General features: G+C 39.9%; 1 protein-coding gene across 1 annotated transcript in view; it reads right to left on the bottom strand.

Annotated features, from left to right (window-relative positions):
* The window catches only part of CAND1 (cullin associated and neddylation dissociated 1), a 63609-nt gene extending 52017 nt beyond the window's left edge, over window positions 1–11592 (bottom strand). Inside the window, exon 1 of the mRNA XM_029206196.1 lies at window positions 11173–11592. Coding sequence (XP_029062029.1) covers window positions 11173–11240 — 68 coding nt within the window. The 5' untranslated portion in view covers window positions 11241–11592. The remainder of the gene's footprint in view (window positions 1–11172) is intronic.
* Between the last annotated feature and the right edge of the window lie 2253 nt (window positions 11593–13845).

Raw genomic sequence — 13845 nt, 5'->3', positions numbered from 1 at the left:
CCCCCCCCCCCCCGGCCTGAGTGAGCCAGAGCCCTGGAATCAGCTGCTCCATTAACCCCATCCTGTCTGAGTGAAAAACAGATGCCCTCCAGCGACCTACATGCAGAGGCGGGGCCAAATCCAAAGCTGAGCCCCTGGGAGCTGTGAGAACAAAGAAGAGAAAGGGAAATCTCTCCCAGCAGCCTCAGAAGCAGTGGATTAAAGCTCCACAATCAATTTGATGAACACTGCATCTGTGGAATACATGAATAGACAACGAATCATACCAAATTAAGGAAGTGGACTTTGAGAGCAAGATTTATGATTTTTCCCCTTTTCTTTTTTTTTGTGAGTGTGTATGTGTATGCTTCTGAGATTTTGTCTGTATAGCTTTGCTTCCACCATTTGTCCTAGGGTTCTATCCATCCGTATTTTGAAAAATTTTTTTCTGAATAATTACTTTTTATTTTAATAACTTTATTTTATTTTACTTTATCTTCGTTCTTTCTTTCCTTCCTTCCCTCCTTTAGACAACGAATCATCACAAATTGAGGAGGTGGACTTTGAGAGCAAGATTTATGATTTTTTTCCCCTTTCCCTCTTTTTGTGAGTATGTGTATGCTTCTATGTGAGATTTTGTCTGTATAGCTTTGCTTCCACCATTTGTCCTAGGGCTCTAGCCGTCCGGTTTTGTTTTGTTTTTTCTCTTAATAATTATTTTTTTAATAACTTTATTATATTTTATCTTACTTTATTTTATTTTACTTTATCTTCCTTCTTTCTTTTTTTCCTTCCTTCCCTCCTCCCTCCCTCCCTCCTTTCTTCCTTCCTTCCTTTCTTTCTTTCTTTCCTTTTTTTCTTTCTTCTACTAATTCTTTCTTTCTACTTTTTCTCCCTTTTATTCTGAGCCGTGTGGATGAAAGGCTCTTGGTGCTGCAGCCAGGAGTCAATGCTGTGCCTCTGAGGTGGGAGAGCCAACTTCAGGACAAGGGTCCACAAGAGACCTCCCAGCTCCACATAATATCAAACGGCGAAAATCTCCCAGAGATCTCCATCTCAACACCAGCATGCAGCTTCACTCAACGACCAGCAAGCTACAGTGCTGGACATCCTATGCCAAACAACTAGCAAGACAGGAACACAACCCCACCCATTAGCAGAGAGGCTGGCTAAAATCACAATAAGTTCAAAGACACCCCAAAACACACCACCAGAGGTGGACCTGCCCACCAGAAGGACAAGATCCAGCCGTATCCACCAGAACACAGGCACTAGTCCCCTCCAACAGGAAGCCTACACAACCCACTGAACCAACCTTAGCCACTGGGGACAGACACCAAAAACAACGGGAACTACGAACCTGCAGCCTGCAAAAAGGAGATCCCAAACACAGTAAGATAAGCAAAATGAGAACACAGAAAAACACACAGCAGATGAAGGAGCAAGATAAAAAACCGCCAGACCTAACAAATGAATAGGAAATAGGCAGTCTACCTGAAAAAGAATTCAGAATGATAGCATAGATGATCCAAAATCTTGGAAATAGAATAGACAAAATGCAAGAAACATTTAATAAGGACCTAGAAGAACTAAAGATGAAACAAACAACGATGAACAACACAATAAATGAAATGAAAAATACTCTAGATGGGATCAATAGCAGAATAACTGAAGCAGAAGAATGGGTAAGTGACCTGGAAGATAAAATAGTGGAAATAACTACTGCAGAGCAGAATAAAGAAAAAAGAATGAAAAGAACTGAGGACAGTCTCAGAGACCTATGGGACAACATTAAACGCACCATTTGAATTACAGGGGTTCCAGAAGAAGAAGAGAAAAAGAAAGGAACTGAGAAAATATTTGAAGAGATTATAGTTGAAAACTTCCCTAATATGGGAAAGGAAATAGTTAATCAAGTCCAGGAAGCACAGAGAGTCCCATACAGGATAAACCCAAGGAGAAATACGCCAAGACACATATTAATCAAACTGTCAAAAATTAAATACAAAGAAAACATATTAAAAGCAGCAAGGGAAAAATAACACACAAGGGAATCCCCATAAGGTTAACAGCTGATCTTTCAGCAGAAACTCTGCAAGCCAGAAGGGACTGGCAGGACATATTTAAAGTGATGAAGGAGAAAAACCTGCAACCAAGATTACTCTACCCAGCAAGGATCTCATTCAGATTTGATGGAGAAATTAAAACCTTTACAGACAAGCAAAAGCTGAGAGAGTTCAGCACCACCAAACCAGCTCTACAACAACTGCTAAAGGAACTTCTCTAGGCAAGAAACACAAGAGAAGGAAAAGACCTACAATAACGAACCCAAAACAATTAAGAAAATGGGAATAGGAACATACATATCAATAATTACCTTAAATGTAAATGGACTAAATGCTCCCACCAAAAGACACAGATTGGCTGAATGGATACTAAACAAGACCCATATATTTGCTGTCTACAAGAGACCCACTTCAGACCTAGAGACACATACAGACTGAAAGTAAGGGGATGGAAAAAGATATTTCATGCAAATGGAAACCAAAAGAAAGCTGGAGTAGTAATTCTCTTATCAGACAAAATAGAATTTAAAATAAAGACTATTAGAAGAGACAAAGAAGGACACTACATAATGATCAAGGGATCGATCCAAGAAGAAGATAGAACAATTGTAAATATTTATGCACCCAACATAGGAGCACCTCAATACATAAGGCAAATATTAACAGTCATAAAAGGGGAAATGGACAGTAACACATTCATAGTAGGGGACTTTAACACCCCACTTTCACCAATAGACAGATCATCCAAAATGAAAATAAATAAGGAAATACAAGCTTTAAATGATACACTGAACAAGATGAACTTAATTGATATTTATAGGACATTCCATCCACAAACAACAGAATACACATTTTTCTCTAGTGCTCATGGAACATTCTCCAGGATAGATCACGTCTTGGGTCACAAATCAAGCCTTGGTATATTTAAGAAAACTGAAATTGTATCAAGTATCTTTTCCGACCACAATGCTATGAGACTAGATATCAATTACAGGAAAAGATCTGTAAAAAATACAAACACATGGAGGCTAAACAATACACTACTTAATAACGAAGTGATCACCGAAAAAATCAAAGAGGAAATCAAAAAATACCTAGAAACAAATGACAGTGGAGACATGACGACTCAAAATCTATGGGATGCAGCAAAAGCAGTTCTAAGAGGGAAGTTTATAGCAATACAATCCTACCTTAAGAAACAGGAAACATCTTGAATAAACAACCTAACCTTGCACCTAAAGCAATTGGAGAAAGAAGAACAAAAAAAACCCAAAGTTAGCAGAAGGAAAGAAATCATAAAAGTCAAATCAGAAATAAATGAAAAAGAAATGAAGAAAACGATAGCAAAGACCAATAAAACTAAAAGCTGGTTCTTTGAGAAGATAAACAAAATTGATAAACCATTAGCCAGACTCATCAAGAAAATAAAGGAGACGACTCAAATCAACAGAATTAGAAATGAAAAAGGAGAAGTAACAACTGACACTGCAGAAATACAAAAGATCATGAGAGATTACTACAAGCAACTCTATGCCAATAAAATGGACAACCTGGAAGAAATGGACAAATTCTTAGAAATGCAAAACCTGCCAAGACTGAACCAGGAAGAAATAGAAAATAGGAACAGACCAATCACAAGCACTGAAATTGAAACTGTGATTAAAAATCTTCCAACAAACAAAAGCCCAGGACCACATGGCTTCACAGGGGAATTCTATCAAACATTTAGAGAAGAGCTAACACCTATCCTTCTCAAACTCCTCCAAAATATAGCAGAGGGAGGAACACTCCCAAACTCATTCTACCAGGCCACCATCACCCTGATAAAAAAAACCAGACAAGGATGTCACAAACAAAGAAAACTACAGGGCAATATCACTGATGAACACAGATGCAAAAATCCTCAACAAAATACTAGCAAACAGAATCCAACATCACATTAAACGGATCATACACCATGATCAAGTGGGGTTTATTCCAGGAATGCAAGGATTCTTCAATATACGCAAATCAATCAACGTGATACACCATATTAACAAACTGAAGGAGAAAAACCATATGATCATCTCAAAAGATGCAGAGAAAGCTTTCGACAAAATTCAACACCCATTTATGATAAAAAAAAAACCCTGCAGAAAGTAGGCATAGAGGGAACTTTCCTCAACATAATAAAGGCCATATATGACAAACCCACAGCCAACATCGTCCTCAATGGTGAAAAACTGAAACCGTTTCCACTAAGATCAGGAACAAGACAAAATTGCCCACTCTCACCACTCTTATTCAACATAGTCTTGGAAGTTTTAGCCACAGCAATCAGAGAAGAAAAGGAAATAAAAGGAATCCAAATCAGAAAAGAAGTAAAGGTGTCACTGTTTGCAGATGACATGATACTATACAAAGAGAATCCTAAAGATGCTACCAGAAAACTACTAGAGCTAATCAATGAATTTGGCAAAGTAGCAGGATACAAAATTAATGCACAGAAATCTCTGGCATTCCTATACACTAAGGCTGAAAAATCTGAAAGTGAAATCAAGAAAACACTCCCATTTACCACTGCAACAAAAAGAATAAAATATCTAGGAATAAACCTACCTAAGGAGACAAAAGACCTGTATGCAGAAAATTATAAGACACTGATGAAAGAAATTAAAGATGATACAAATAGATGGAGAGATATACCATGTTCTTGGATTGGAAGAATCAACATTGTGAAAATGACTCAACTACCCAAAGCAATCTACAGATTCAATGCAATCCCTATCAAACTACCACTGGCATTTTTCACAGAACTAGAACAAAAAATTTCACAATTTGAATGGAAACACAAAAGACCCCGAATAGCCAAAGCAATCTTGAGAACAAAAAATGGAGTTGCAGGAATCAGGCTCCCTGACTTCAGACTATACTACAAAGCTACAGTAACCAAGACAGTATGGTTCTGGCACAAAAACAGAAAGATAGATCAATGGAACAGGATAGAAAGCCCAGAGATAAACCCATGCACATATGGTCACCTTATCTTTGATAAAGGAGGCAGGAATGTACAGTGGAGAAAGGACAGCCTCTTCAATAAGTGGTGCTGGGAAAACTGGACAGGTACACGTAAAAGTATGAGATTTGATCACTCCCTAACACCATACACAAAAATAAGCTCAAAATGGATTAAAGACCTAAATGTAAGGCCAGAAACTATCAAACTCTTAGAGGAAAATATAGGCAGGACACTCTATGACATAAATCACAGCAAGATCCTTTTCGACCCACCTCCTAGAGAAATGGAAATAAAAATAAACAAATGGGACCTAATGAAACTTCAAAGCTTTTGCACAGCAAAGGAAACCATAAACAAGACCAAAAGACAACCCTCAGAATGGGAGAAAATATTTGCAAATGAAGCAACTGCAAAGGATTAATTTCCAAAATTTATAAGCAGCTCATGCAGCTTAATAACAAAAAAACAAACAACCCAATCCAAAGATGGGCAGAAGACCTAAATAGACATTTCTCCAAAGAAGATATATAGACTGCCAACAAACACATGAAAGAATGTTCAACATCACTAATCATTAGAGAAATGCAAATCAAAACTACATTGAGATATCATCTCACACCAGTCAGAATGGCCATCATCAAAAAATCTACAAACAATAAATGCTGGAGAGGGTGTGGAGAAAATGGAACCCTCTTGCACTGTTGGTGGGAATGTAAACTGATACAGTCACTGTGGAGAACAGTATGGAGGTTCTTTAAAAAACTACAAATAGAACTCCCATATGACCCAACAATCCCACTACTGGGCATATACCCTGAGAAAACCATAATTCAAAAAGAGTCATGTACCAAAATGGTCATTGCAACTCTATTTACAATAGCCCGGAGATGGAAACAACCTAAGTGTTCATCATCGGATGAATGGATAAAGAAGATGTGGCACATATATACAATGGAATATTACTCGGCCATAAAAGGAAACGAAATTGAATTATTTGTAATGAGGTGGATAGACCCTAGAGTCTGTCATACAGAGTGAAGTAAGTCAGAAAGAGAGAGACAAATACCGTATGCTAACACGTATATATGGAATTTAAGAAAAAAAATGTCATGAAGAACCTAGGGGTAAGACAGGAATAAAGACACAGACCTACTAAAGAATGGAGTTGAGGATTTGGGGAGGGGGAAGGGTAAGCTGTGACAAAGCGAGGGAGAGGCATGGACATATATACACTACCAAACGTAAGGTAGATAGCTAGTGGGAAGCAGCCGCATAGCACAGGGAGCTCAGCTGGGTGCTTTGTGACCACCTGGAGGGGTGGGATAGGGAGGGTGGGAGGGAGGGAGACCCAAGAGGGAATAGATATGGTAACATATGTATATATATATAACTGATTCATTTTGTTGTAAAGCCGAAACTAACACACCATTGTAAAGCAGTTATACTCCAATCAAGATGTTAAAAAAAGAAAATAATGGTAGAAATAGATCCTTTGTACTGCACAGAGTGGTTTCCAAAACCCTTCCCTTAATATATAAACACAATTTTACCCTTGTTTCCAACAGAAATCTAAATGCTATGGGCCAACTGCATCACCCAGTGAACCAATTATCTTTCATATATCTTGTACACACCACACTGCTGTCTCATTTATTCTCTTAGAGTTATGAATTAACTTGGGACAGTCTTAATATCGTTCACGTAAATAAAACTAATTTTTAGTCATCTTTCTTCTTCAGTTTCCTCAATGAGGTCCCTTTCTCCTCTTTTTCAGTAGTGAGCCCTAATCATTGCTGATAATGAGCATTAGCAGTACTATACCTGTATCCCTCCCCACCAAATCAAAAGTGAAATCGTGTAACTTAATGCCATCAATGTACAAAGAACTTAGAAAATGCTCAGAAATCACCTTCTTAATCTCTGCAAATCTTTTTCTTCGGATTAAACTTACTTTTCTTCAAGCACAAGCAGTCCAGATAATGTAGTCTTTCCTGTTACATTATTGTAAATGCCCATACAGTACTTTCAGCTATGTTATGGGATCTCTAAGCTCCCTTCCAACTCTGAAAACTGATGATTCTGTAACAGGCCCGAGATTTTTATTAGCATTTTAAACAGTTTCCAAGGGCAAATGCCTTCCAATAGTCAAAACACATAAATATATTTGGTGACATAAACCATAATCAAGCTAGGAAATTCTACAATGCAGTGAATTATTTTAAGATTGTATCAAATGGCATTTAAAAATAATAGATTGGTAGATTTTACAATGACTTCTTAAACTTCCCCAATCCTTACATGCTTTTTTAACTCTGGAATTTAAAACAAGTTATCTATTGAGAACCCACATGGCCAAGGCACTGAATAAAGTGGAGGATCCAGTTCAGTAAGACAAGGTCCCTACCGTTCCTATCCCCACCCCAAGAGTGCTGTTTGTATTGTGTGCTTTCACACCTACCTAGAACTTCAAGACCTAGCTCAGATCACTCCTTGAACATGAATGAATCTCCCTGCTTTCATCTTCTCTGCCACTTAAGCCTGAACACTACATACTGCCCTGGGTTATTTATGTTTTTACAAATGCCTTAACCACCCAACAAGCATGCAGAGAATACTGAAGGCAAGCACTATCTTCAACTTTTTGTCGTCCCTCTCAGGGAATTATTTAATCTTCTAGCACAAAATACTCCCTAAGCCTAACTTAGAGGGAACTGAAATTTAAGGTCTTACTCTTAATGTACCCTAGTCAAAAGCTTGCAGAAGTAGAATATGGTAGTTTAAAGTTCATGCTCTGGGGGTATCTGGAAATCCCTGATCTACTACTGTTTAACTGGCCTTGGGCAAGCACTCAGCATCACCAGATTGAAGTTTCCTCAGCTGAAACAGAGATTGCTAGTATCCACTTTACTAAAGTTGTAAGGATCAAGTGTATAAAGTCCACAGTAAGCATTAACAATTATGTACAGAGAAATAAAAGAACAGTAAAAAAATTTTTTTAGCTCTTGATTCCTTGGTATACTGGAATTCAGCTGGTGATGAAGCATATGAAAATAAAAGCTGGTGATGAAGCATATGAAATAAAAGCAGAACCTTATTAGTTACCTCAACCCACTGAATATTCAGTATTAATATTTATAGGTGCAGCATTCACTTTGTTCATACACATTAAAGTTTTCATTCTGTTATCTACAGAATCACTACTTACTGCCACTAAACCATAGTATCCTACCTTCGAAGAACACTAAAACATGAAAGAAAAAAGGACACTAGGTTTTTTTCCCCCCAATAAATTGCGCCTATAATTTAAGTCCTACCAAAAAAAAAAAAAATCTTTAAAAACGTTGACATTCCAAAATTTTGAAGTCTGCATCCATTTCTTTACCTTCTTTACATTAAAAATCTATTTAGTTATTCAGAGACCTGAAAATTTGGGCCTATAAGGGACCTTTTGTAATTACCCATGTACAAGTCTCTCAAAAGTGAATTTAATCCCAAACTAAGTAGCCTGTCCAAGATATCAGATAGTACACAGCAAAGAATCCTACAGGACTAGAACCCATATTTGTAACTGGTAGGTCATATTCCCTTTGGATTCCACCATGAGAAAAATGGTTTTTTCTTTCTTTTGGATGTAATATCTTCTTCTCCCCTTAGCACAAGGTAGAGTGGTCTGCACATGTTAGATTTTCTATAACGTTAATCTTGTCCTCAAGATCCTTCTAGCACTAGGTATTTTAAAACATGTAACAATAACTATGATATTTACAGCAAAATAAACAATAAATTTCTAACGAGAAATTCGAAAGCATCATTTAAAAATAGAACACATGTATTCAAATACGGAAAAATCTTCAAAACACTTGACCGCAAACGTTATTTTAATTAATCTCTTAAGTGTCAGTAATTTAATATATATAGTGCTTTGGTTCCCAAGACTTGTCTATTACTGAATGGTCTGAGCGTATTAAGTCTTAAAAACTTAGTTGTTAAAAATATCTTAATGACAAATTACTGGAAGTCACTTACTGTTCTTAGGCATATCTTCTATAATATTCACCAACTATTAAAAATATTATCAGTATCACATTTTTAGGAGTAATCCTCCAAGCAATGTTTTAACTTATTCAAGCCCAAATTGGTAGAAAATCCTTATCAAGTTCAACACTAGTGTACCTTAACATCAGAGCATTACTCTTCCATATAATTAGAAAAAACAAAAAACTCCTCAAGCACGTACGTATTACCTTTCCTTTAGAGGAAATGTAAGAAAGAAAGCTTCAGTCAATAATCACATATGCAGTATTATCACATGACTTGACTTTATTCTAAACATATTATCCACGCACAAGTCTGACTAGTGGAACAAAACTGTACTATTATAGGGAAAGTCCTATCTTTAGACTAAAACTGAACACAATCAGAATGAAAGTCAGTACTTTTACAGAATGAGCCAAACTGACAGAAATGGCAGGGGGTAAAAATCACACCACACATTCTACCTACTTAAAGTTTTTTATGTATGTTCCATTCAAATGTTTATTTAAATTTTAATGGCTTGCATTGGGAGCAAGCAAAGCTCCAAAGGGAAGTAAACAGCATTCTAATCCTTTAAAAAACAAACAAAACCTTTTATTTATTTTAATCTTGATTTTGACCCTAGAACTCACAAATCTAAAAATATTAATGCCCAAAATAAACACATCTCTTCCAAAAACGAACACTCGAACCTTTATTATTAGCAAACTAATTTTAAAACTTTTGAATACAATACTTAAAAACTCCCTAGATTGCAAAACTTTTTGAGAATCATTTCTGGCTATGAAGTCACAGAACCAAAATGTATTTCATTGGCTATTTTAATATGCCAGCATATTAATTTAATTAGGAACAGATTATTACATTTTTCTTGGTTCTCCTTTCACAAATCAAAAAATATTTCCCCAGTACATAAGGTTTGGGCGTGTTTTCAGATGTTAAAACGTACCGTTCATACAAAAAAACCAAATAAGCCCGTCAGCCACAATTTAAATTGAAGACTATTTTTTCTTCCCTTTAAAATGCACAGAAAATAAAACCACTAGAGAACAAAACAAGTATCCAAGCTATAAAAAGCTAATTAGATCGGGAGTTGATTGATTTTGTGATGGGATAGAAGGCGGGAAGGAAAGAATGTAACAATTACTGTAGTGCAAAAAAAAAAAGAGGGAGAGAAACCAAGATTACCCGTGAAAATATAACAATTCTTCAATATGCATGTGACCAAGGTTTGGAACCAACCGTACAAGTCTCCTGGAACAGAACTTTATAACAAACCTTCACATTCACCATCCCCATATTAGAAAACTCCTTTCAATAAGACCCATTTGCTTGTTGCACCTTTTTGTTTCAGGTTCAGTAATTCACCTTTCTGGCAGTAATTTTGGATATAAAGAAATGAGACTGAAACCCCGAGATCCTGCTTGGGTTTTTGGCTGACGAGGGAAAATGACAAGGAATGCTGGCGGGAAAACCCTACGAGTCAAGTTTCCACCCTCCTGGCTCCCCCTCCACCTTCTTCCCACCTTGACGAAAGGGATAATCCAAAGAAAGTTTATAGCCCAATCCCCGAAGGGCTGGAAAAGAAAGCAAATCGTTCGAGCTGAATGCACCTAGGCCCGCTCACATCTGCGAGAAAGGAGGCGGCAGCTGGGACCCCGAGTGGGCAGCAGCAGCAGCTCTGGCCCCGGGAGCAGGGCGGCCTAGCGCCTCGGGCAGGCCGGCGGGTAGGCCTGGCCTCCGGGTCTCCAAGCGTAGAGCGACTCCCTTGCTCACAATGGTGCGTGATCTCGCTCCTTCACGCTACCTGGGACGCGAAAGTCACGTCCTGGGAGGGCAGAGCATGCGGTGGGGGACGCAGAAGAGGCCTAGGACCAGAGACGGGCAACGGCCTAGAGGAAAGAACGGGGGAAGGGGGTTAGAAGGTGGGCGAGGAAAGGGACCTGCCGGGATCGGGGAGCGGAGGGTGGCCTGGAGACCTCCGCAAAGCCGAGCAACCAGTTAAGGCCAAAGGGGTGGGGCAAGGCCTGTGTGAGGGCCAGGGCCGCGGATGGGGGACCCCGAGGGGAGCTGAGGGTCGGATTTCGGCCTCACCTGAAGTCCTTGTCGCTGGATGTCATTTTTTCCAGCAAATTGGAAATGTGGTACGAGGCGCTCGCCATGTTGCCGGCCTCGATCCCGCCCGCCGGCGCTGCTCGTGCTGCTGCCCGCCGCCGCCGCCGCCGCTGGGGCTCCTCCTCTCGCTCGCCGCGGCTCCCGCTTCCAGGGTCGCAGCGCGACGCAGACGCTGACAAGGGAGGCGCCTGGACGGGCTGCCCCCTCCCCGGCGAGGCGTGGGCCTGTCCCGGGGGAAGCAGAGGCTAGGGGGCCGGCCTAACGACGGCGCTGCTCGCCGGAAAACGAGTTCATGAGCAGCGAGGAGTACAGCAGGCTCTCTCCGGAGAGGCAGCCACTTCCACTCGGGACAGTCCCACTCCCACTCCCTCCGCACTCGCTCCCTAAGGCAAGAGGCCAAAACCCGCCTCCTTCGCTCCGGGGGAGGGCGCGGCAGACGCGAGACGCTACGGAAAGCTGAGGTCAGGGTTCAAGGAAGTCTCCCCACGCACGCTGCTGAGACGCTAGGTAAAGGACAATCCTGTTGGCTGAAGCCTGTGTCAATCTTCGCGTGACCCGCCCTTCAGGAGGCATGACAACGGCCAAAAGGGGCTGTTCTCGCGAGACTTGAAAGCGGCGGTTAAAGGATTGGGGGCCAGTGGGAGGAGGATACCTTCATCCGAAAATAACTTGTTTTTCCTGTACGACAGTAAGAGAAAAAGATTACGATTTTTAAGGCGCATAAGGCCTAGGAGTAAAGCTAATTAACAGGTTAGACTCGGGGCGAACAGAAGAGTTATTAGAAGGAGCTTTCGTTCTGAATTGGACGCGTGGCCTGCATTGCCTTAACCACGATGGTGCAAGTTGCCACGTGAAAACCACAAATCCCAGAATTCAGTCCGCACGTTACACTGGGTCAAGATATGATTGGCTGAAGGAACTTGTAGCTTCCTCATTGGCTCCATGGGAGGCCTGAATGCTGGGATTTGTAGTCTGGCGAGGCAGCTGTGTTGAGTAAATCCTTCGGAGTACGGTGGATTAGATTTCTGCAGCAGATTCGAATTTTCTCTTACAGTTGTTTTTGGCTGTCGTGGGGTGTGTGCAGAGCTAGGCTGCTGCGGTCTGGGCAGGCGCATTGCGGATGAGTTGATGTTCTTGGCAGAGGCCTAGTAGCGGCTTCCTAGCACTAATCCATGAGAGTGATGGTCGCCTCATCCTCTGAAGGCAGCTGAGCCTCTTCTGGGCACTCCCAACGTGCATTGAAGAGCCAGCCCCCTAAAGCAATAAGGACCATAGTAAGACCAAGGGCCGATGACCGATGATTGTGTTCAGGGCTTATTCCTTTTATCTGGAATAGCTAAATGATTACTCTCTGTATTCAGCATTTGTGGAATTAATAATCCTGCAGCTATTTTATTGTTCCCTAAAACATACACAGACAGCAATCGGAGATACCGAATCATGTGTTTCAGTATCCATGTTTTTATCTCCTTCATTCGAATTGGAGCTGGCCTTCCTAAAAATAAAATTTAAAAAAAGAGAGAGAGAGAGAGAAAGCCCAGTTAAGAGACGAGGAAAATTCAGTCTAAATCTGTTATTGCTCTAGTTGGGGGAAAAAAGAATTTAAATAGCTCCTTTCTTCCAGGTATTAAATCTCAACATTTCTTTGTTCTTTCCTATATTCACCAAATGTTATTTAGTGTCTTAGAAAAGACAGGCATAGTTATAGGCAATAACAAAATAGATGAAACACTTTCTGACCTAATAATTCATATTTAAATTTCCCCTCATTACTCGTTTATCCACATGTATCCTGTACTTTACCCAAGTTAGCTATTATTAGGTTCCATGAGTGCTTCAGCCACAATTCCATTCTGCTCTGAACCTTTTCACAGTATTTAATATAAACTATACACACACACCCCCCAGACACATCACACACAAACAAGCCAGTCATTTATCTTGTGTGAACCCCAAGGCCTAAAATCTCAATCATCTAGTGATAACCCTTTTTTTTAGCCTGAATCTAATGAGAACCAAGTCATGTTTTTTCCTTTTGTATGTACAAATCTTTCATTTATCAATTTCCAACTGAACTATAATATTTGTAGTTAGCTTAAATATAAATCCTGTTTACTGCCACTTATTAGCTGTCGTAGGCAATTCATTTTAAGCTCTCTGAACCTCTCTTTCTTCATGGGTAACACAATGATCATCAGAGTATTTCCTCATAGAGCTGTTTTAAGAGTCAAATTAGCTATTGTCTTAGTCCACCAGGTTTGCCATAACAAAATACCACGGATTGGGTGGCTTAAACAACAGAAATTTATTTTCTCACTTGAGGCTGGTGGTCCAGGGTCAGTGAGCTAGCAAGGTGGGTTTCTCCTGAGGCCTTGGCTTGCAGACAGCCACCTTTTCCTTTGTTCTCACAAAGCCTTTTCTCTATGCACCCACAGCCTGGTATCTCTTTCTCTTCTTATAAGGACACCAATCATACTGGATTAGGACCCCACCTTTTTAACCTCATTTAGCCTTTATTGTGTCCTCCTGTAACCTTAATTACCTCTTTAAAGGCCCTATCTCCAAATAGTGTCATACTGGAGGTTAGGGCTTCAATATATGAATGGGGGGCGGGAATGACACAATTCAGTCCATAACAGATATCCCATATAA

The sequence above is a fragment of the Monodon monoceros genome, unplaced genomic scaffold (assembly GCF_005190385.1).
Source record: "Monodon monoceros isolate NGI ecotype Baffin Bay Population unplaced genomic scaffold, NGI_Narwhal_1 Super_Scaffold_6, whole genome shotgun sequence".
NCBI lineage: Eukaryota > Metazoa > Chordata > Mammalia > Artiodactyla > Monodontidae > Monodon > Monodon monoceros.
Note: the sequence above shows the minus strand (reverse complement) of the source record. Positions and strands in the feature narration are given on the sequence as shown.